Source organism: Prinia subflava, chromosome Z (genome assembly GCF_021018805.1).
Source record: "Prinia subflava isolate CZ2003 ecotype Zambia chromosome Z, Cam_Psub_1.2, whole genome shotgun sequence".
Classification (NCBI taxonomy): Eukaryota; Metazoa; Chordata; class Aves; order Passeriformes; family Cisticolidae; genus Prinia; species Prinia subflava.
The window spans coordinates 101,302,909-101,326,785 of record NC_086283.1 but is presented as its reverse complement, the minus strand read 5'-3'; the positions used below and the strand labels follow the sequence as shown (position 1 = coordinate 101,326,785).

Sequence of the window (23,877 nt, the reverse complement as noted above, 5' to 3'; positions counted from 1 at the left end):
AGTTCAGATTGAGAGTAGGTTTAGATTTCATATTAGGAAAAAGTTCTTTCCTGTGAGGGTGGGCAGGCCCTGGCACAGGGTGCCCAGAGCAGCTGTGGCTGCCCCTGCATCCCTGGCAGTGTCCAGAGCCAGATTGGACCGGGCTTGGAGCAACCTGGAATAGTTGAAGGTGTCCCTGCCCCTGGGGGGTTGGAACAAGATAACCTTTAAGGTCCCTTCTATGATTCCACGAGCTCTGGCACTGCTCCAGTGATCTGAATTTCAGACAATTTCAGCCAGGTAGCACAGAAAAGGTCACAACTCCCAGGACTCTTAGGTCTAATATATTTCCTTTTAATGTAACACACATCCAACATGGCCTGTCAGGGTTACCAACTAAGCAAATGAAAGACCGTCAGTACAATACAAGTCACATTTATTAGAGCTATACTGACCAAAAAGGTACCTGGGGAACTACAGGGATTTCTTCTCATGTTGTTCTTGGAGGCACATGGGAACAGCTACAACAGGAGCACTCACCCTCAGTGCAGTAATGCCCCCCCACCTTGGTGGGTGTTTCCACACTAGGAAAGGTTTTAGACTCACCCCTTGCTCTTCTAATAAGATAAAGGACCCAGAAACTTCCCTGTTCTTTTCCCAGTAATCAGCCAGGTGCCAAGCAGAGATACTGGTTGGACTCCTGGACCTGCACCTCAAAACCTGCTGCCAATTCCATTGGGCAAGGTGCCAAAAAGCCCACCTGGACCATCAAGCACTTAAAAAACTGCACAGAGGGGCTCAATTGTATTTTTGGACTGCCTTAGCCAGAGTTTCTGCACTGAGTTTGACTTGTATTTCTCTTGTTTGATAATGTTGGTTATTTTTGTCACTATTAAACCCTTTTCTTTTACAAAGCATGTCCAGAGAAGCTGTCTGGCTATTATCCAGCCACTCTGGGAAGCTGCAGGTCAGCCCTCAGACCTGATACATCTTCAGGGAGCTTATTGCACTCAGGCCAGGTGTAAGAGTGTATCACCTCCTTCCCCTCCCAAACAGAGTTACAGCGGCGAGAGGAACAGCCTGGACGACTCCTCCCTCAGCATATCCAGCCAGGACAGCAATGCCAACCTGAACGAGCCCAAAAAATCCAGCTTGGTCAAGGCAGCAGAGGAAGGCTCATGTGAGTGCTCCTGCCTGAGTGTTTGCTTGCATGCATCCACGAAAGGTCTCGTCTTTCAGTGCTCAAGAGGCTGTGTTTGTGCTGCTGCAGAGCAAGGAGAGGCAGAACAGCAAATTATTTCTCTTTTCCTTGTGCTGTGACTGTTTTGGGGCAGGCTGGATCGGGGCTTGTTGTTTCTGTGTTTGCTGCTTCTCCTGCAGCTCTCTGACCTCATCAGAGGAATAAGTCATGGAGTTCTCAGCAAATTCAGTGTTTCCATACTGCTCCTTTTAACTTAATGGGGATGGTATTTCAAGATGAAATGTTATTTAATTTGATTGTAAATGTGATTTATTTTTAGTTCTTCTCAGGTTTCTTTTTCCTTACCACACGCAGTGTGCATCACAGCAGCTGTTGTGTGGGTCTAGGGGAGGGTGCCCCTGCCCATGGCAGGGGGGTTGGAGTGAGGTGAACTTTAGGGTCCGTTCCAACCTTGCTTTTCTATGATTCCATGGTTTTATGATTTATATACCTTTTTTTTTTTTACTACCTCCCTGTTCCAGGACAACGACTTATCAGCTAAATGGAACCTACAGTTTTTTTATATCCTACATGGAGCCTTCTAGCTTTAGATTAGGATTTTAGATGTCTGATTACAATACTGTGTTTTAATGACTGAGCAGCATCTGCCTCACAGTTACTGTCTATGTGCTCTTAATCCACAGCAAGTGCAAAATCATTAAATTTATCCTAAACTTCCATGGTAAACGAAGTGAAAACGATGTAATTTTCCTTAGAAGTTTAAGATAGCTCTCCAGGGGGCCTCACATAGGGTCCAGCAGTGGTCACACGGATGGTTTGCAGTTCCTCTCATGCCCAGTAGCTTGTTGTGGTGTGATACCTGGGTTGCACATCCCACACCTCTCATTTGGGAAGCAGATGTAATGCTGCACGTCTCTAAACCTGGCCTGCAACCCATGTGTCTTGGGGCAGCCCAGCTTTTGTAATCCCACATTGTGCTCAAATAAAAAATAAGTGATTTCCATGTTCCTTCTGATATTACTTTTGTGCTGTGATAATGGGTAACATCTGCCATGTTGGCATTCTGTGCAGTTTCACAAATAATGAGTAAAATACCATAATTTTCCCATGAGAACCCTTCTCCAGCAGAGCTAGGACAGTTCCCATCCTCCCCATTGTGCCAGGGTGGTCTTTCTTCTGTGAGTCCTGGAGCTTGTCACCACTATCTCTGCTGAATGACATGGCCTTGTGAAGGAAACTGCTTCCTGAAGGAATGTCAGATAAGATGGACTGGGTGAGCCAGGCAGCACCTTCTGAGCTGGATAAGAAGCCAGCTCAGCTGGTTCACTCAGGAAGTGGGAGTTGGCTGGGAAAGGGAGGGACTTCTGTCCCTCAGTCCTGGCTGTGCTGAGACCAAACTGGCAAATGCCTGTGAGGGGCAGGAGGAGGAGGATGTGAGGCTGGAGCTCAGGAAAAAGTCCTCTTGGCTAGGATGATGCTTAGATCTGAACTAGGAACCTTCTCCCATGCTGGAAGGCAGCCCAGGAGATGGCCTGGATGGATTCCTAAGGAAACCTACCCTCCTGAGAGGGGAACACGTGGCCTCAAGCAGCCTGAACCCTGTGCTGGCACTCAAGGACAAAGGGAGATGGGCTGGAGGACCTGTGGTGTGTCCTGCTGTGGCCACTTGCTGCAGGTTTTGCTTTCTCCTGTGCTTGAGAAAAGGGAAACGTGAGTCCCAGATAAGGAGGAAGGTGGCAGGGAGGGAAGATAAACTAGTTTAAGGATCCATTTTCCAGTTTTCAGAGTATAGAACTGGAAAGGATGTTTCCTGCTCTCTCATAGCAAGCTACTATGTACCTCTGTATCCCTTGTTTAAAGTGGGAAATTATAGTTACTGAAAGTTCTAATTTCTTTTTTATAGGTGTTTCAAGGACCTTGGCTTAAGGATCAGCTAGAAATGCTGGTAGTTCTCTGAACTTAGTCTATCACAGCAGAACAGGACAAAACCTATATGAACAAAAATGTCCTTATTCAAAATATGCTTTATTTAAAAGTCAGGAGATATCACAGTCATGACCCCTCAATATATTCTTATTATATTTGCCTTGACTGCAACTAAACCCTTTCCCCGCTAAATGCATCATTGTGCTGATGCACCCCCTGGAATGTAAATTATTCTCCCATAAATGGGAGAATAAATCTTGCCTAATCATTAGCTCGTTTTGTGTTGGTACACAAAATCCTCAAACTGGGGCTGAACGAATCTTTTTGGGTTCTGCTCTGCCCAGAGGTAAGACAGATTTGATCAGCGTGAATTTATGCCTTCCCTGATGTTGCACAAGTATTCTGAGCCTGATGTGAATTTCTAGTACAACCCCCACCTCAAAAATGTTGTTAGTCATCATAAAGCAAAATTAGGTGTCAATCTTGGGTAATTTGAAAACCAGGCAAGTTTGGGTTTTTTGTCAACTTATAAACTTTTTTTTTTTTTTTAATCAGAAAAGTGATGATGAAGCCAGGCTGTTTCGAGTCTGTGACGAAGCAAATTTCAGAGCTCTGAGTCTTGTCAGAACTGTTTGAACAGCCCTGCACAAATGTTCTGAGAAATCAAACGAGTATTCAGCGACCAATTCTGCACCGCCTGCTCGGCTTACCCAAATGAGCTTTTGGAAAGCCCTTGAAAAGCAGTCTGGCACTTCCTCCCTTTTAACAGCTGAACTGAAAGTTCTGAAAACCACAGAAAAACCACCTCCTCTTTTACCAAGCCTTGCCCTGAAGGTTTTTCCCCCAACCAAAATTATTATGCAATGCATAGAATTATGGAGACTTACCTTTAAGACAAGGATTGTTCTCTTCTGTCTGGATTTGAACAGGGATGCTGAAGCCCTGAGCTGCCCCATAGATCACAGCAATCCTTGAATGAGGCACAAAGGAGAGCATTTGTGGTTGTTCTGGGACTTTCAGTCGGTGATGGCTTACCTTGGAGTCAGCACAGATTTATTTGTCTTTATTGAACGGGGAGTGTAAGATCACTTTGGCCTAATAGCCTGTTTAAGATTTAGGTGCTCAGACTCATCTTCAGGAAGGTCTCTTGGTGTCAATAAGGATTCAAGCCTTTTGCTGTTCTGTCATGCATTAGGAAGAAATCTGGACTTATAACCTCCTTGCCACCAGTAGGGTTGTCTGGGGAAATTAACCCTTGCAGGATTCAGTCCCAAGCGTGCCGTGGGAAAAGAGTCTCCAAAGCGCACTCGTAGCCCAACAAAGCATGATGTTATCACTTCTCCAAATGAATTCAATGGGATGTGAACCCATTTGGCACGCACAGCTGCTCCCTCTGATGGGATGAGCCCCTGGTTTCCTCAAGTCTTGTACAAGTGTGTGTGTGTGGGTTTCCTGAAGAGCAAACCTCTCTCTCTCTGTGGCAGTGATCCCGTACCACATCACCGTCACCACAGGCACAGAGTACGACTCCAGCACCGACAGCCGCGTCTTCATCATCATCATGGGCCCCCAGAAAGTGCAGACAGAGAGGCTGTGGCTGGACCTCCCAGAAGGAAAGGATGAATTTGCAGATGGCTCTGTGGAGAAGTTTTCAGTTTGGGGCCTAGATGTTGGGGAGATCAAAAAAGTGGAGGTATGTCTGTCGCTGTTTGCCACTCTTGAAATCACCATGCAGAGAGCTGGAAGTTGTGAGAGAAAGCAGGGCAGAGCCAGTCTGACCTTTGTTTATTACATGCTCTTAAATACTATTTGAAAGGTGATCATGGGTTGGAGAGTGGAATCCCCACCTCTCAACCACATGGTCAAAAGGACTGTCACACAATCTCTCCTCTCCTTGGAGAAGAATGTGAAAACAATGGTAATATTTACAAACACGATCTCCTTGTTTACATGAGAGAGCATGAGAAGGTGAAAAGCTTCTACTTTAATATGAATGCTCAGAAACTAGGAAATCTCATGGTGACATCATGTTGTGAGCTCAGCACGAGTGCTGGAGGCGTATGAAACACGTGGCCAAAGAAACCATGTGGTTCTGGTATTCTTAGCAGTGAAGAAAAGGCTCTTGGGTCTGAAGGATTGTAAACAGGACAATGCTGGTGAGATTTCAAATGTGTCTGAACCTGTAAATAAGCATGCTTTACTTTGCATAAAACCAAGATCCTCGTGGAGCTGAAGATAATCGTGACTTGTAAAGAAGTTACAACATGTCCCAGTTTAGTCCCATCTCTGTCACTGCTTTTTCTTACTCAATCCCTTCCATTGCCAGATGCAGTGAAGCTTCCCAGGGTGCAGTTCTTCATGGGTCTTTTTCCTAGTTGATTTTTTTCACCACTTCAGTTGGGTTTCATAAATTGTGAGAAACACATCTCGTATAATTTCCTAGCTAAACATGAAAATTGTTTTCACAGCTTGGAGGACACAGGCTTAGAGAAGAAAATTAATCATAATTTGTGAGTAATATGCACAAATAGATTTCGGTGCAGGAACCATTTTTTCTGTTATGGCTTAGGGAGACACAATTTGCATATACTCTCCATCACTGGGCTTAAACTTCACATGAATATTCCAGAGTGTTTGTGTACATCATTCTTGTTTCAGATGCCAGTTCCACCTCCTTAAAGCTTGCTCCAACCCCTCCAGTACTGAAACCCCCAGCACCTGAGGACTACAGAGGCCTATTTAATTTTGTTTTTACCCCTATCCCTCTGTGGAAGTAAACCTACCTGTCAATGTGTGTGCCTGTGTAATTGGAAAGAGACAAGAAAGAAAGATAAATCCTAACTGATAAGAAAATCTTTGCATCTGTATGTCCTGCTCTTGCAGCTGAGAGACTGTCACTTGCACTACCTTTCACTCAAGCAGTGAATTCTGACATCTTGAGAAATCTCCGTAACAGATTTGAGTTTATTATCAAGCCATTTTCTTAATGCACTCCCAGTGCTGGCTATTATGAGTGTTAGTGGCACTTTCTGTCTAGCCCATCTCGAGGTCAAACTTTTAAAGTGGAGCAAGTGTATCAATCCTTCTCTTCTGGATTGTGCACACATGGAAACAGCCATGGAGTGGGACAGAGGGAGAAAAATCACAGTGTCACCCCTCAGGGTCAGAGAGACAGGAAGAGCAGACTGGAGAAAGAATTAGAAAGGGATGCTGGAGACAATACCCTGAATAGGGTAGGGATGGATAGAAAATAGAAGAAATTAGGAAAAAACACTTGGAAATAGGCAGAGGCAAGGCAAAAATTAATTTGAAAAGGAATACAAATGGGAAAGAAGATAAGAGATGGCAAATAAAATGTAAAGAGCTGGAAAAAGAAATAACATATATCTGTCAGGCTGGTGATGTTCCTCTGCACTCTTTCACCCCAGCACTCAGTGCTCTCACCAGCCTGGTGCCTCACCCCAGCTCACTTTTCCCTTCTGGTTTGTGACTCCCCAGCTCACAGCTGAAGCAGCCACCTGCTCCTGGCCTCCTGCCTTCCTTCAGGCAGTGCCCTCGTCCTAGAAGGTCCCTTCTCTTGGACCTGTGTCCCAGCCATGGCATCAATGTGCTAGCCTGCCGTGGTTGCCATGGCATCAGCCCGCACTTTCCTTCTCTAGAAAATTGCAGTGTTCAGGGACATTGCAGAAAATTGCTAGTTATCTGCTTGGGGAGAAGTGAGGAACAGCTCGTTCTTGGATTTGGCATTTGTCTGTTTGTGTGGAAGGTGAAAAGTTCTGAATGTGAGTTACCGTGTGAAAATAGCATAGTATGAGGATTAACTTTCCAGGAGCCCTCTGCATAACACAGGCAGCAGACTGCACCATTTAGCAGGACTTTGAGATTTGCAGCTATTTGTGATGCTGCTTCAAGTTTGGTATTATGCTCCTGCTACAAATATACTCCACTGAAAGCAGAGACAGTGGAACACGAAGTCATTTGAAACGGGCCAATTTATTCATGTCTTGTAGGCCTATAGATATAATATTTACTGCTGGTGGACTTTATTAGACACTCTGACATGAAAATAAATAACATAATTTATTCAGTGTAGACACTTTATACCGTGTTTTCAAAATAATTTTTAATCTTTATTCTCCTAATGAAAGTATCTCTGTTCCTGGACTGTTGTTGCAGCAGAGAGACACAGGAATGTATAGGATGTCCTGCATTGGTTTGTTTTCACAAACCTCTTCTGGTTCAGAAGGTTCAGAGCCTTTCTCCATTATGAACACAGAGAAAAATCAAAGACACACAAATGTTGTAAATGCAAGTCCAGTCCCTCAGTGACTCAGTGACCCTTAGGTTCCTCTAGCATTCTCTGACCCTTCTTTCCACAAATATTCTCTCAGATTTTCCCTCTGCCACTGTGTTGAGTTTCTATGTGGTTCTGAGCTGCTCAGTATAAATTGTGAATCTCAGTCTCATGATGTGCAGTCCCTCAAGGACAGTAGGAACAAGTTACAAAGGTTTGCAAGCAGCCCAAGTAAGGATTTACCTGCCTTTGAAATTCTGTCATTATAATTTAGTTCATCTCAGCCCAAACCACTTGTTATGATATCAATATGCACATCCAGGCTACACTGCTGGTGTGGCCATGCCTTGGCATTATTCACTGTATTGGCATGGTCTGTCTGAAGATTTGCCTGGAATTAAAAGTCAAATCCTGGTGCTTTGCTCCTGAAGTCCAGCCATAGGGAAGACTTGGCTGACACTGATGGAATTTGTCCCAGAATTTACATTGTTCTTGAGGTCCTTGAAAATCTGTTTGTGCACAGGTTCTCCAGGGTGCACAGGTTGTTTCCTTCTGGCTGTCACTGATATCAAAGAAGTTAAAGTTTGCTGTGAAAATGTGGCACCTAGCAGTGCTTTGGAATGAAACTTTGCCCTGGGAAGCTGTGCATATCCCATCCATGGAAGTGCCCAAGGACAGGTTGGATGGGGCTTGGAGCAACCTGGGATGGTGGAAGATGTCCCTGCCCATGGCAGGGGTTAAATGAGCTTTAAAACCCTTCCCAGACCAAACTGTTCTGTGGTTCTATGATGTGAGCAGCTGGGAGTGTGCAATGAACCCAAAATACCAGCAAATTTTGTCAGGCTCATGGGGATTTTCCCTCCAGCTGCTTTGTCACTGCAGAACCATGGCCCTGAACTTCCCCCACTGCCTCATCTGTGCCATCCTGTAACAGAGCTGCACAAAGACCCTGGGCTTGGAGAGGCTCAGCCAAGCTGGCAGAGAGGGAATGGGAAGGCAAGTGTTACATTCCCATTCACCTCACACCCCAAGAATCAGAGGATTAATGCATCCATTGTAGACTTGAATTTCCCTAGTGGTTAAGCTCTAATTTTCTGCAGCTGCACAGACCTTAGTACAGCAATAATACTCCTAATAGCAGTGATGGCTGAGACTGTCAGACAGAAAAGATCACTTGTTTTTTTGGGAAAAAAAATAGATAGCACAGATATATCATGCTAGATGAATCTGTTATTAAAAATTGCTTTTCGAGCCTCCCTAAATATCCTAATAATTTAAAAACAAAAACCAGTGAGGCTTTTGGACTAAGAACCTCATTTTCCTAGAAATGACAGAAGCAACACTTCCTCTTTAAATAATGAAGTGCAGATAGGTCTTTTATGGACAGGTAGCTCATTGGAATGACTGACCAAGGTTCATACATCGACCTGGATACACAATTTTCCTTCCAAGTCTGCCCTAGGCTGAATTTCCAGCCTTCTTTAAGAGGAACACATGTAGGTTCTTGAAGAAATTAACACTGTCAACATAGCTTTGCTGCTGATATACCTGCAGGAACCCTGGTTCTTGGTAGATTCAGTTCCAGGTGAGCTCTGGCTTTCATAAACTCATCCCTGCACGCTTGTGCACTGTCTCTGTACTTCTGCAGGACCTCTGCCCCTGCTGCCACCCCTGGTATTCCTCCTTTTTCCACTTAAATCTCTTCAGGAGCTCCTTGTTCATCCATGCAGGCTTGTGGCCACCCTTGTGTGACTTCCTGGTCTCCAGGACAGATCATTCTGGAGGCTGGAGGAGGTGGTCCTTGAAAACCAACCAGCTACAGATGTAAGCTCCATCTGTTGTCTCCTGCACAAAGACAGAGCTTTTGCAGTCTAAGGGGATGGGAAGCAGAGAAGCAGCCTCATACATTTAGTTCACTTACACATGGATTTGTGAGGGAAGTGCTTGTAATAATACATGTGGGTGTTTGCTGAGCTGCGTCTTTCCTCTTGGCTGTAAAGCTTTGAATAATCACCTCCAAGTGTGGTGACAGAAGTGGAAAGGCTTGTCAAGGTGGAGGAATGTGTCTGCTGCCAACTGCAAATGAGCATATAGAGGGCAACAGCGCAGGAGCAGAGTGTCAACACACTGGACATGTTTTCGTGCACATCACTCCAGCCCACCTTGGGGTTTTTTTGAGACTGGGTTTCCCTCACGCACAGCAGTTGATGACCTGAGCCTCCCTGCCTGTGGCAGTGGCACCATCTCAGAGTTCCCTCCCTACCCTTGAGGAATGCTTTGTTGTGATGGTGTGCACAGGCTCTGAGTCCTTCCCTGCAGGGTGAATCACCCTCATCCAGAGAAATCCCCTTTCCCCAGGAGGTGTTTTCCCTCTGCCCCTCACAGGTGGGGCACGACGGCGCGACCCCTGAGAGCTGCTGGATGATGGAGGAGCTCACCATCGTCGTGCCCACCAAAGGAGTGATGTACAACTTTGTCTGCAAGTGCTGGCTGGCCAGAGACAAAGGTGACGGGCTCACCTCGCGGGTCCTCAACATCCTGGATGCAGAATGTGTCAACATTGGCATCAAGGTAGGCACCAGGCTCACCTCGTGCCCTCTGCTGACACAGGTCGTGCGTTGGCAGCTCTCATATTCTGACTTTTGCCAGAGCCTTCTCTTTGCTTTCCTCTCCTATGTTATTTTATTAGCAGGATCTCTTGCCATGCCTGTTTAGAGCACTATTTAGTGAGGCTGGATGGGTGCAGCCATGGTGAAGAAGGGAGGGCAGAGCAGGTAGGGCACAGTTCAGCAGCCTGTGCTCACCTTGTCACCCACTGAATCACCTGGCACCCATAAAGCAGGGGCAGCTTCAAGGTGAAAGATTACTCCTAACTCACCAGGTTAGAGCAGTGGAAATATCTCAATGTTTTAATCTCTCCATGATGCGGCTACATACCAAATTCTCCAATAGGGAATGGGGAAATTAACAACTACTGGGAGTTGTTGAAACATGAAAACATTTGTGAGCCTGATCTTCGGTGAGAATAACTGATTAAAGTTGAATCAGTGATGAATAAAATGCTATGGTATTTTTATTCAAATATATGAAGTTTGAAGTAATATCTGCTATGCCATATTTCAAACAAGTACAAATTGGAAAGCCGAGTTATGCTGATTTTGGATGTAAGATTTGTAGCAGAAATAATAGTCTGGATGAATGTGACAATAACACTGTGTTTAAATACCTGTGTGGCAATTTAAAATCTCTATAGATGTGCTTCTATTTACAGTCAGGTTACACTTTCATAGTACATTATTTTTTCTTTATGCAGCTCTTGATTCCTAAGCTAAAGATATTTTCCTGAAATCTTTCTTGTTCCCCAGACGCCCAAAAAAATTGATGACATTTTTAGCATTTGTGAAGGATTCACCAAATCAGTGCAGATTTCAGTGGTGGAATTGGCCTAAGAGGGTATAAAACCCTTCCTCAGACTTAATACCAAGGTTAAAACCAATCTCATAAGAACATCCCATCTGTCGTTTCACCTCCTGGATGAGGTTTCCACGCTCCTATTGGTGAGCTGATGGCTTGCCCATAGATTGAAGTGGGTGTTAATGAAGACTTATGCTCAGTCTGCCTTTAAAAGCACAATCCTGAATATTTCTTTTCATAACCATGCCAAAAATAGACACATCTAATGACAATTTTTTTCCTGTGGTGTCAGGCCAGAAACTTGATGGGAGGTTTGAAGGAAATCTGGGGAGATACTTGGGATGTGAAATCAGAAATGAGCATTTCACTTTCTGATCAGTCTCCTTGTTGAGGGAATTTGGGACTGTTCCCTCATAAATAGCTGTAGTTAGAAACTGAGTTTTACAGGCATTTTAGAGTTCAAAGACAACTCATATGTTTAGCATCATTGGGAAGATTAATACTTTTCTATTTTTTTTCCTGCCTGGCTTTTGTACAGCTGTGTGTACCCATTTCAACTTAATTTTCTTCTTGGCTTGATATTCCCTCTTTTTGCTTTAAATTGAGTATTTGCTTTCCCATAGTTGGAGAAATTACTCAGAGTCCACCACAGTCATTAGAAGCCTTCAGTGCACTGGTAAAAGAAGTTTTTTTCCTTCCTATAAAAAATAGGATAGATTGCTAATATTTAAAATACGTATGGAGGACTATGTGATTAACAGGTTACTCAGGTTCAAACAAATGTGAAAAATATTTTTTTTTTTATATTATATTATTCCTTTGCACTGTTTATTTATGTGGCAGCCAAAATTCAGGCAAATAAAACTAGCCTAGCAGTTCACTGTTAGAAATATGTTTCTGGGAGCTGTTTCTTGATATTCTTCCATGTCTTAAAGAGGCCTTGGTACCACAGTTATGATCTTGAAAGCATCTAAGTGGTCTAGAAGTCTTAAAACCCCTGACAGCCACAGGGACTTGCACATTTTTGACATATTTATTCTGAGACTTATTGCTCCCATGTCAGGAGAAAAGAACAAAATTAGGCTAGTAAGGTGAGCAATATAAAAAACATCTTTTCACAAACTGGCATGCCTTCAGTGCACACAAGATCTGGGAGGACTCTGCAGCTGATGCAGCAGTGAGCATCCCCTGGGACAGCAGGATAGCTGAATTTTTTTTACCACAGGGAGTGTTCTAATGCATAAACCTCCAAACTGCCAGTGATATTGGAATAAACACTGACCAGACAAACACTGAACTTTTGGGGAAAACATTTTGCAGCCAAGAAAAATAAGTAATTGTTCTTCTGGGAGACTTTTTTTTTTTTTAATTAGCAAGAGTTTGGTAGTAGTACAGAGTTGAGTCACTGGAGGTCACCAGGCAGAGACACTGATGGCAGAGGGTTGGAGACCCAGTTACTGATGTGATAGTTGTTATTCCTGTGAAAGAAGCAGCTTAAGAAATCTTCTGGTATTGCAATAGGACAAGGGATAATGGGTGTAAACTGAGGGAAGGTTGACTTGGACTAGATAAAAGGGGGAGTTTTTGTACACTGAGGGTGATGAGGCCCTGGCACAGGGTGCCCAGAGCAGCTGTGGCTGCCCCTGCATCCCTGGCAGTGCCCAAGGCCAGGCTGGACAGGGCTGGGAGCAGCCTGGGACAGTGCAAGGTGTCCCTGCTCATGGCAGGGGGTGGAATGGAGTGAGCTTCAAATGTCCCTTTCAACCCAATCCATTCAGTGATTGTTTAATTCAGATATTGTCACAATAAATGTGTCTCTTTCAAAGCTGAGCAAATCTGTAGAAAAGGTCATAGATGGAAAGTCCTGTAGTAATTTTCTAACTCGGCCTCTGAAAACAATGGTGTGGAGAAGAGCCAAGAAGCTGTGTTGGACCCTTTTCTGTCCAGGAAGTAGATCTCCAGGGCAGTGTGTTCAGAGTGGGATAAGGACAGCTTTTTAAATGAGGCCCTCTGGATGTTTGCAATCCTCCCCAGATCCTCTACGAGGTCACGGTTGTGACTGGAGACATCGAGAGCGGTGGCACCGATGCCAGCATTTTCATGACTGTGTTTGGATCCAATGGGAACACGGAGGAAATGCTGCTGGAAAAAAACGGAGACAGGTACAGCAACTTGTGTCATTTTTGTTAGTTGGAAGTGGAGTGATGACAGATTTCAGTGTCAAGTCAAGAAGCACTCAGGGCTTTGATCATGCTCCTGCCAAAACACAAACATTTACTCCCGCTGACATTATAGATTCAGACCTGGGCTCCCTGTGAGTGTTTCTGCCAGACTTTTAGCAAAGCAAAGGAAAGGAGAGCCAGGGAAACCACCCTTCATCATTTGTGCAAGTTTTGTTTAACCTGTTCCTCAGTGGCTTTTGAGATTAGCACCTTGAACAAAAGCATGAAGTCCTGCATCGTCTTCAAGAAGAGCTGTGCACATTGCCCAGGAGAGCACTGGGAAACTGATGGGTGGTGGCACAGAATGCTGCACTGAATGCCCTGCTTTTACTAAAAATGTGGAATCTCATGTTTTCTTCAGCAGAAATAGCTAACAAACACCATAACCCTAGCCTGATGCCAGCATTTCCATAAGCCAAAAAACCCACACAAGCCACCACTCATCCACTTCCCAATGCTTTGTTGTTTTTTCCTAGCACCTTCCCTGGTACAGAAAGCTTTGGCATGCTCAAGAATGAACCATCTTTTAATGACATCACACTTAAATTTAATAAATTGACTAACTTTGATCTTATTCAGCAAGGCATCTACAGAGCATCAGAAGGGTGGGAGCTTTTTGCCTCATGGTTTGAGCTCAGCTTGCTGAGGCAATGCTGGATAAGCGAGGATAAGGTGCACCTTGCATAGAGGTGTTTGCTCAGGGAATGTTTTACTTGAAGGTGTTGTAGCAGAGTGGGTGTCTGGACAAACATAGCTGAGACTGAGAGCTTCATGTGTCTAGTTAGTAACAAGCACGAGCCTTGTTTGTTGTGAAAAAAAATGCAGCAGAGGTGCTGCCGACTAAAATATCTGTGAGAAACACAGCTGAGTCATGCAGAAAGCCACAGCTCTAAGGGCTGGCTGCTCCCTATCATAAAGGAACATCCAACCTGTGGGGCAATGCCCTGGGTCACCAGGGAGTGTGGCCACAGTGGCACCTCTCTCACGAGATCCTGGGGAAGCCCAAACTGGCCTGTCTTACACTCATTTAATCCCAACACTCAGTCCTAGTAGGCAGGAAATGGACCACTGGTGTTTGGGTTCAGAAATGAAGCAGATTTCACATCTGAGTGTGTCAAGCAACAATCTCTAAAGGGGATCAAGACACCTCCAGCCCCTCTGGAGCAGGGTTGGAGTTTTGCTGCATCTGGGGCAAGCCATACCCCTAAGCTTTGTGGCTTCTAAAAACACATCCCATTTGTCTACATGGGTGGGATGGACAATCTCTGACACAAGAATATGAAAATGCAGCAGAATAGAAAAATCTCTGTGTTATTAGTTGCTTGGGTTATCATCTGACAGTAGAGGACCTGTGAAAGGTGTTGAAAAATCACTGGGGCTGTGTAAAGAAGAGGAAGTGTAAGGCACAACTCTCATTATGTTAATATCCCCAGGATGCTGTGCTGTTCTGCTGGCACTTCTCTGCTGGCTGGAGGTGCTCTGTATCTCACCTCCAGCTGTACAGAGCTCTTGTCATCTCATTAGCACCTTCTGCACAGGACATTCATGTCCCCAAATTCACATCCTGTCTCTTTCCACGCCACTGCCACCAGTCTTCATCCAGCTGTTAACAGCACAGGCTTTCCTGGCTCTTTTCCACATGGAAATCTCTCCAGCCTTTGCACCAGCAAAGCAGGGATGGGTGAGAGCTGCTGCAACCAAATGGTAAAAAGCACTTCATCTTTATTGGGGCCATCCAGTGCCAATTCACTCACAGCAGCTTAGTGCATTATGAAGAACCGCCTGTCTAACCTGCCACAGATTTAAGGCAATTTTCGCTACATTACACTTATTGCCAAGACCCCTAGGCAATGGAAATATTTATAAGGGCAAGCATGGGTAGGAAAGCTTAATGAAATCCTTTAGATAAATGGTTCAGTGTCCTGAAAAGGGAGTAGCAGCAGTCAGCTTGTCTGGCTACTTCTTCCCTTCTCAATTTTTTTCAGGTTTATGTTCATCTTCATCTAAATTAGGCATAGCAAAGAGCTTCTGGGTCACTTTGTCACTTTGGCAATCACTTCCCTCTAGGACTTCCCTCTTGGAAGTAGCAGATGAGTATCAGTGTCACAAACTTCAAACAAGGCATTTGCTGAAGATAAAGGATGTTTTATTTTGCTAGCAGACATTTTAGCTTAGAGTTTCTCAGCCTGGAAAGCCTCAGAGTGAGAGATTTCTAGGAAGCTTTGTAGGTAATAGTGACTGTAATAAAAACTGATCATAGGATCACAGGATAATTCAGACTGGAAGGGTCACACCTTTTTGTTAAATAGATGTGGAAATCAATCCAGTCCAGGGACAAAAGTACATTCTATTTCTCAGAGTGAGACAGGCTGCCTCAGTATCCGGTACCACAGAAAGACAAATACGAAGAAAAAGGAGTTTTTCAAAGAGCAAACATAACCCTTAATAACTAGAAATGGACTGGGACCAAAATGCCCTGTCTAAATGCCTCTGGGAGTGCAGAGGAAGCAGTGCCTGGATGAAAACTGAGAGGCTCGAGCCAATCCCTATTACTAACATCTGCAGCTATGCATGCTCAGATAATGGTGTGAGTATAATCACATTCATCCTGCAGGGGGTAATCTGAACAGAGGTTGGTAGAGAAAATTATTTTTTTCTCCACATTCTGGCACTTCTGAGGAGGCTGTGTGCATTGCCAGGAATGAGATATCATTATTATGGATTGTTTCTGTCATGGCAGTGCCCACATCTTGCAGGGCTCTTCCCAAACCTCTGAGCACATCCAGGTAATTCCCCCACAAGGAGAACTTTGCATGAAGGAGAATCCTCAACAGCAGAGTGGTCACCATGTGCTTGGTAGACCCTCTGGATTTGGATTCTCCTTAGCAAGGATCAGATTTCCAGCTCCAAGACTACAGCAGGTCTCCAGGTACTGGAGGGAGCAGACTGGAAGACACACTTGTTTATAACAGAGTAATATCAAGCCTGAGGCAGCACTTTCACTGAACCAAGGCTCTCCTCCCAACGCCAGTGATGCCAGGAGGGAGGGAAGGTGCAGTCCCAGCCAATGTAATCTTCTTTGGGAAGCACATGTCAGCTGTTTTTTCCCTTCTCCTGCTTTCTGCTGATTGCTATGGATGAGCAGCTCCTGCACATCCCTGTGCCTGTACAAAGCAGCCACGCACCAGGGAAGGTCTGTCACACAAGCTTACACAAACCCACCCTGCTCCTTACCAGAGGCAGAGACAGCCTGCAAATCCAAATCCCCCAATTTCATCGGGTTGGTTTTGTCTCCATTCTGACACAATTTGCCCGTGCTTACCAAACTTGGGCACGTTCAGCTGAGCTGCAGCAGCTGCCTCTCTCCACGGCAAACACAAAATGCTGTGCTGCACCTCAGGGGGAAGGAGACGAGGCAAAATCATTTTGCCTTCCAGCTGGAACGGGCCCAGGACAGGCAAGTGGGCAGCTGCCAGGAGGGAGGCGATGTGCAGGAGCCTGACTGTGAGTCTCTATTCTGGATACAAACAATGTGTGCTACAGGCTGCCTGGAGCAGCCCCAGGTGGGCTGTGTTTTCCAGGGAAGGAGGAATCCCTGTCAGATCCGCACTGAGGTGTCTTGCCAGCAGCGCAGTAGCTGGCGATCGCAGAGCAGGAAAGCTCCAGCCCAACAAAGAACACTCATAAACTTTTGATTTGAGGCTGTTGGTGTGGCCAGGAAGGAGCAACAGAAAAAAAAACCATCCTTGGTCTTCCAACCCTTGCAGGTTTGAGCGGGGCCAGGAGGACAGTTTCATCCTGGAGATTGCCGACGTCGCACCGCTGAGGAAGATGAGGGTCCGGACGGATGGCAAGGGGACGCGCCCAGACTGGTTCATGGAAAGGGTAAAGCTCTTGGCAGCTCACAGCCTGTGTGTCCTGCAGCCTCCCAGCCCCTGGCAAAGAGGAGGAAGGCACCAATGGACTGGGTTTTTCATTAATTTTCTATGTTTTTTTCTGTTTGGTTTCTCACTGTTTTTCCCGGCAGGAACTGAGTCAAGAAAGAAGAGAGCAGAGGGAAAAGCTGTGTTTTAAAGACCTTTTTTTTTTTTTTCCATTTTGTGGTGGAATCATCATGTCTGGAAGTGTTCAAAAGGCTTGTGGGTGTGGCACATTTGTGGGCTATGGTTTAGCCACCATCACTGTGGTGCTGGGTTAACGGGTGGACGCAATCATGTTGGACACCTTCTCCAACATAAATGATGCTATGGTTTCACCACAGATTCTGCTGTGGGATCTCACTCTCCCCTGCATGAGCCTTGGTTTGTCACCAGGGCAGCTGCAGTATTTTCTGGTCCCTGGGTTGTACCCTCAGCCCCTGCAGATCTCTGCCATGTGGGAATCTGAGTACCTGAGAGGGTGGATGTTTGTCTGCCAGACAGACACACCCTGGGCCGGGTGGGACATTCCCAAATAATCCATCCATTCAGCTGGAGCATCCCATCTCTCCTCCTTCTTTCTCCTCCAGCACACATATTTATTTCTTTTCCTGTCCATACAAGTAAGGTGTCAGTTTTATCTTGCGTTTTGATAGTACTTTTCCCTGATGTTCTACTTTGCACAAAAGTACAATGATTGCCTTGGTCTTTGCTGCCAAACCACCAGCTCCTTGTAAGGATCACCTCTGTCTGGGCACTCAAAATTAGTTTGGTTTTTGTGGGTCCCTATAATTGTATTTATAAGGTACAGGGGGAATAATGTGCTGATTACAGACCATCAGAAGTCATTAATGGAGAAACACATCTCTGCCATTTTCCTTTACCATGCTTTTCCTGGTGTTGACATCCTGCTGGATTTCTGTATCTTGACCTTTTTATGAGAACAGTTTAAGACCTAGTAGTCTGTGATGGTCAGAGGAAACACTGCATCATTTTTAATTGGATTATTTATCCTTTTTGACTAATTTGCGGCAGTCTCTTCCACATAGATAATGTTTTTCTAAACATTGATCCTACATAGCCACCAGTTTTTCAGTGAAGTGATGGACTCCTCTTCACTGTCAGAAGAATTTCTGTGCTGCAGTACCATTTTTACTTCAACATTTCCTCTTCAAATTTTTTTTTTTCTCAGCAGCTGGGAAAAGAGGGGAACTGAAAGAGGGGGAATTCAGGCTGGATATTAGGAATAAATTCTTTACTGTGAGAGTGGCAAAATGCTGGCACAGGTTGCCAGGGAGATTGTGGCTGCCCTATCCCTAGAATTGTCCAAGGCCAGGTTGGACAGGGCTTGGAGCAACCTGGGATAGTGGAAGGTGTCCCTGCCCATGGCAAAGGGTTGGAGTGGGTGAGTTTTAAAGTCCCTTCCAATACTTAATATTGTATGATTTTATGATGATGCTTCTGCAGCTCCTCCAAGGATTAGAACTCCAGCACATATCTTTAGAGCTGATGCCACAGATGCACAATTTTTCTCTCTGTGCCCAAGGAATAACTCAATCTTTTTGTCTGATTTGGTTCAGATGTCTTGGTCAAATTCCCTTTGTAATTTCTCACATGCTTCCCCCTGAGTTTTATAAATCATATTCATATAAAATGAAATCAGATAAAGCTTGTTCATCTGGAGACATTCCAGGTCTTTCAGTCATGAATCAGCAGCAGCACAAAGGCTGCATCTTTGGTTGTGCCTTCCCACCTTCCTGTTGCCTTGTCTGTCCAGGCATTCCAAACCCTCAGCCTGCAGGACTGTCCTACCAAAAACAAAGATCTCCCAGGGAAGAGAACTCATTTGGACCTATTCAGCAGGCTTATAGCCACCCTCCAGATCTACAGAACTCACAGGTGGACCATGCAACAAGAACAGGTCTTGAGAGCAGACTAAAAAGAGGGCTTGCAAAAGTGAGGAAGAGCAGCTTTTTACATGGGCAGATAGTGACAGAATGAGGGGCAGTGGTTTTACACTAAAAGAGGAGAGATTTAGATTAGATATTAGAAAGAAACTCTTGGCTGGGAGGGTGGGCAGGCCCTGGCACAGGGTGCCCAGAGCAGCTGTGGCTGCCCCTGCATCCCTGGCAGTGCCCAAGGCCAGGCTGGACAGGGCTGGGAGCAGCCTGGGATGGTAAAAGGTGTCCCTGCACATGGCAGAGATTGAAATGGAAAGTCCTTAAGGTTGCTTCCAACCCAAACCATTCTTTTATAATTCTGTGGTTTTAGAAGCTTATGGAAATTACGCCTGTAGTTTCTATTTTTCTTAGATAAACAGATTTTTTTTAACTCCAGTGTTACGTAGAGTACTGTATTTATTGGTTTTCTTTCCCACCTTCCCTGCAAAGGTAAACACAGCATTTGCATTCCCAGGCAGAGGGTGGCTTACAGAAGCATTCTGGAAGAGGGGAGGAAGGATTTTTGTTCTCTGATTTGTATTCCAGCCTTAAAAACTTACGTAGCCTGGTGTGACATGAAAACTGATCGGAGCCCATTTCCATTTCTGTCAAAAGTGCATATTAAGACTGCATAATGAAATACTTGTGGGGGTAGTGCTAAACTCTCAGACAGATGGTTCACAGTTAGTGCTAACTAGCACAGTGAAATGAGAAGCTAGATTAAGCCATCAACCCCGTAATTAACCATTTGTTGCTCCATTTATCTACATGATATTCTCAGTTTTCTTGTTCTATTAAACTAACTATAAATGATCTTTTTAATTCTCTCTGGTCTTTTGGTAAACTGTTGCTAGCCATAATTTATACTGCTTTTAGTTCACCAGATATAGAAATGCATAAATACCAATTAAAATGCATGAATTATCAATGATTCTGTACACAGCCAAAAGATTCAATTTACAAGCAGGCAAGTAGTCATATTTTTTTTCTGTCTACATAAAATACACTAAAATTTCATTCAGAATCTCAGCAAAGTAATGAACTTGGTGCTGACAATTCAAACTGCACCACAGAGTAGCAATAATGCTAGTACCTAAACCTCTAGAGGGAACAAAATTTGATAAGTGATGTTTTGCAACAAAATGAACAATATTGATCATTACTATGCCCAAAAAGGCATTGTGAATGCTCTCCAAAGCTGAGCAATGCTTTCTGATCACACCTCTGCTGGGAGGGACATAGGATGGGGACCTTGTCCACTGATCTAATGCTGAATCTCATGTTCCTCCACATCAAGCTACCATGACACTGCTCTGAGTTTCTGAAAAAAACAGGGAACAAAATCACAGAATCCCAGAAGGGTTGGAGGCGACCTTAAAGTCCAATCCCTGGGATCATCCCAGTCCAATCCCCTGCCATGGGCAGGGACTCCTTCCACTATCCCAGGTTGCTCCAAGCCCCATCCAGCCTGGCCTTGGGCACTTCCAAGGATCCAGGGGCAGCCACAACTGCTCTGGGCACCCTATGCTAGGGCCTCACCATCCTCAGCATAAAAACATAATTACTCTAATTAGGAAACTTATCTAAATGCATGTTTTGGAAACCTCTTCCTGGGATAGCTGCTTTCTCAGTCCCTGTGATGATTTCACCTGCTGCCCAGTGTCTTAGCTATGAAGTTGAAAATCTAGAAACAAGAAGAGATGAAAGCTCAGTGAAATAGCAGGAATTATGAGACTGTTGAATTCTGCAGAGTTGCTTCCCTCAGAATTTTAATGTTACTTTGTGCTGTCAAAGCCAGACAGATAAGAAGCTGCCTTAATGAAGCACTAATTGCATTGCATTCAAACGTCACGAATAATCCTGCATGTGGGACTCGGTCTTTATTCAGTCCTTTCTCCTTTGTACAAAGGAGATTAAGAGAATTTGAGAATTATTATTGAGAATTGAGAATTATATAGCTGAAGCTGACTTTTATTCTTTGCAAAAGAGTGAAGTCTTTGTCTTACAGTCAGAAGTTCCTGGGCTTAAATGAAGAATAATGACGTGCAACAGAGGCATAAAATCCTGTGTTTGAGCCTTCTAAGGTGAATTCCAGGAGCTGTGTATTTTGGTGTCAGCAGAGTGGGAGACCCTGTGGGGCATGTTTTACATGACATGGAGAAAGGCTGAGTAGGGGTAAATCAAATAATCGGACATGTCAAACCTTCCCATTGCAGCAGACAGTGTGCAATTAATTTCAAATTGTTGGTTTAATGCTCCTGTCAATTACTGTATTTGCTCAGCTACAAAGCAAATTATCAGTGTGTTATTCCTACACACTTCTGCCACTTCCTTTTCAGGGCTTGTTGGTGTTCTATAGCCCAGTTAAGCTCCTTGCATAATTAGCAAGAAAGTTTGAGCTGAAAAGCACACTGGATGCCCACAGCAAGTTCTAGGTATCCTTAAAAAAATAGCTTAGGTGCAATGCAAAGTAGTGGTCTCATTGCCAAGCAGTAGCTAGTTTTACTGAGAGGAGCAGGCAGAAATTAAATATAGTCTCAGCTCAGCTCACTGAGATGACTTTCTTGACCCTCCTGATTGAAACCAAAATCCTGCATCACCCTCTGTGTGTGCAACACCCAAAAACATCTCCTTGCAGGATGGGATTAATTTTCTGCTGTTTGAGTCACTGAGAAAGGCTACATTCAGCTTTCACCCCTTCCAACAAACTACTCAGGCCCCCTGAGACAGGCAGACCTGAGAGAGGGAACCATGCCTCGAGAAGTTCCTTACCTGCCCCCAGTTCAGGTGGGATGTGGGGCTTCCCTGGGCATACCCAGGTCCCCCCACTGACCACATGATGTGTTTGAGCTGGTGACCAGCATTTAGGGGCTCCTTGCAGGGTAAGGGAGAGGCAATGCACCCACACTGTGACCCAGAGGTCAGCCTGCCACTGCTGCATCTTTCCTAATATGCAATCTAAACCTACTCTCTTTCAATCTGAACTCATACTCCTCTTGTCCCATCACTCCAGACCCTTTTAAATTGTCTCCATTTTTCTTGTCAGCTCTCTTCAGCTACTGGATAGCCACAGTTAGGTCACACTGAAGCCACCTCTCCTCAGGCTCAGCACTCCCAATTCCCTCGGCAGAGCTGCTCCATCCCTCTGATCACCTTGCTGCCTCCTCTGCCCTGGCTGCAGCAGCTCCACGTCCTTGTGCTGCTGGAGGCAGGGCTGGAGCAGCTCTGCAGGTGGGGTCTCACCTGGGCACAGGGCACAGGGGCAGAATCCCCTCCCCTGTTGCCCACGCTGGGGGCTCAGCCCAGGATGCAGATGGATTTCTGGGCTGACACCCTTTGGGCAAAAACCACTCCTAAAAGGGATCCCCTGTCTGCTCCTCCCTTACCACCACCCCAGAAGGAGACAGCAGGGGCAGGTCTCTGTTTCTGTCCTTACTGCTGCACACAGATGCAATCACACATCCTGGGTGAGGGGCTGGGATGGGAAAAGCTGGCATTTTGCTCCAGCAGCTTTAGCAGCCAGACTTTTCTTCTCAGGCAGCATCTGTAGCTCTGAGCATGGGCTGGGTGTTTGTGAGAGGCCTGACCTCTGTGTCTGTGAGTGCTCTCAGGCTGACAACTCTTAATCTGCTTCCATCCCCACTGTTTCCCTGGCAATTCCCTGCAAGCTTTGCTCAGGACATTCTGCTACCAGCAGTGTCACTGTCATTCCCAAGCAGGGCAGAGGTATTGCTGGCTGAACCTTTTCTAGCACAGATTTTATGCACTAGGGTAGGGGAAATAGACATTTTCAGTCAACCTTACATCATTCACAGATCAATTTTGTGAAGAAAACTTTCTGGGTTGGACTCCTTAGAGGATGCAGGCATTGTTCACACATCCTTGAGAGAGGACACTTCTGTGGCCCAGCAGAAAGGCCACCAGCTGGGCTGGGGGAGACCTGATTTCCTCTTGGTTCAAAGCAAGGGTCTGATTCAACATCTCTTGACTCACAGAACAGTTTTTTGACCACAAAGTAACAGTGTCACTTGGCTGTGAATGAGCAGCTTTTTAGAAAAGTGGGACATCCTCCGGAGCCAAAAATGTCCTGTACACCTGGGGGCAGGGGGGTGAAGGTGCTCTGTTACAGATCCCTCTTTAGCACCAGGCAGATTGAAAACCCCAGAGGAGTGTCCTACCCACAGGACCATTCAAGACACAAAGAGCATGGCTTACTGCTCATCTTCAGTGTAGCTACTGCCCTCTTTAAAACTTTTTTTTTTTATAACCTGGAGCAGTATTCTTCTTTTGAACTGCTGAAGGCTGCAGCAAGGCTTGGCTGGAGTCCACAGAAGGACTGGGACAGCTGAAGTTTGAAGACAAGAATTTGAGCACATTTTATCTCAAGATAGATTTTTCTGAGTTTTTTTTCCTTAGGCTGATAAATGAACATGCAGTGGAAAAGCACTGAGGTAGTCAAGGGGCTACAGGAAGCACGTGGCACACCAGGAAAGGCTGAGGAAAGTACTTTTAAAGCCATGAAAAGGCTGGGAGGGAATCCAATATTCTCTTGCTTGAGAGGAGGTTACAGCCACCACTGATCCAGACTCAGAGGTGGACAGCAAAAAGTCGTGAGGCAGTGAACATGAGTTGCACTGAGGAAATTCCTGCCCAGATATAAAGAACAAAATCTTCCCCATGAGAGTGGTGCAGCCCTGGGATGAGGACTCAGAGTGTCTGGGGAGCCTGCACCCTTGCAGATTTTGACAGCTCAGTTGGACATGGCTCTGCATGGCACGCAGCCATGCTTGGAGCAGTGTGTGGAGCTACAGACCTCCAGGCATCCTTTTTAATACAACATTTCCCACCTCTCCTGACTCATTCCTCCCTAATACCACACTCCTGGCTCACGTTTCCACGGCCTTTGCAGAGGCAGTGTGTTCTGATGCACTGCCACTCACAGGCGCAGCCCCTGTTTCTGCTGGGTGGTAACAAAAACTGCAAT

At 45.2% G+C, this 23,877-nt stretch overlaps 1 protein-coding gene across 3 annotated transcripts in view; it reads left to right on the top strand.

The window, feature by feature from the left end:
* Positions 1–23,877, top strand: part of LOXHD1 (lipoxygenase homology PLAT domains 1) — a 172,254-nt gene that overhangs the window by 119,895 nt on the left and 28,482 nt on the right. For 2 of the 3 annotated variants that reach the window (XM_063423238.1, XM_063423236.1), the window contains 5 exons: positions 1,036–1,159; positions 4,591–4,799; positions 9,786–9,971; positions 12,849–12,976; positions 16,804–16,921. In XM_063423238.1, coding sequence (XP_063279308.1) covers positions 1,036–1,159; positions 4,591–4,799; positions 9,786–9,971; positions 12,849–12,976; positions 16,804–16,921 — 765 coding nt within the window. Of the gene's footprint in view, positions 1–1,035; positions 1,160–4,590; positions 4,800–9,785; positions 9,972–12,848; positions 12,977–16,803; positions 16,922–23,877 lie in introns of those variants that run through there. The other variant, XM_063423237.1, reaches the window with a different exon arrangement.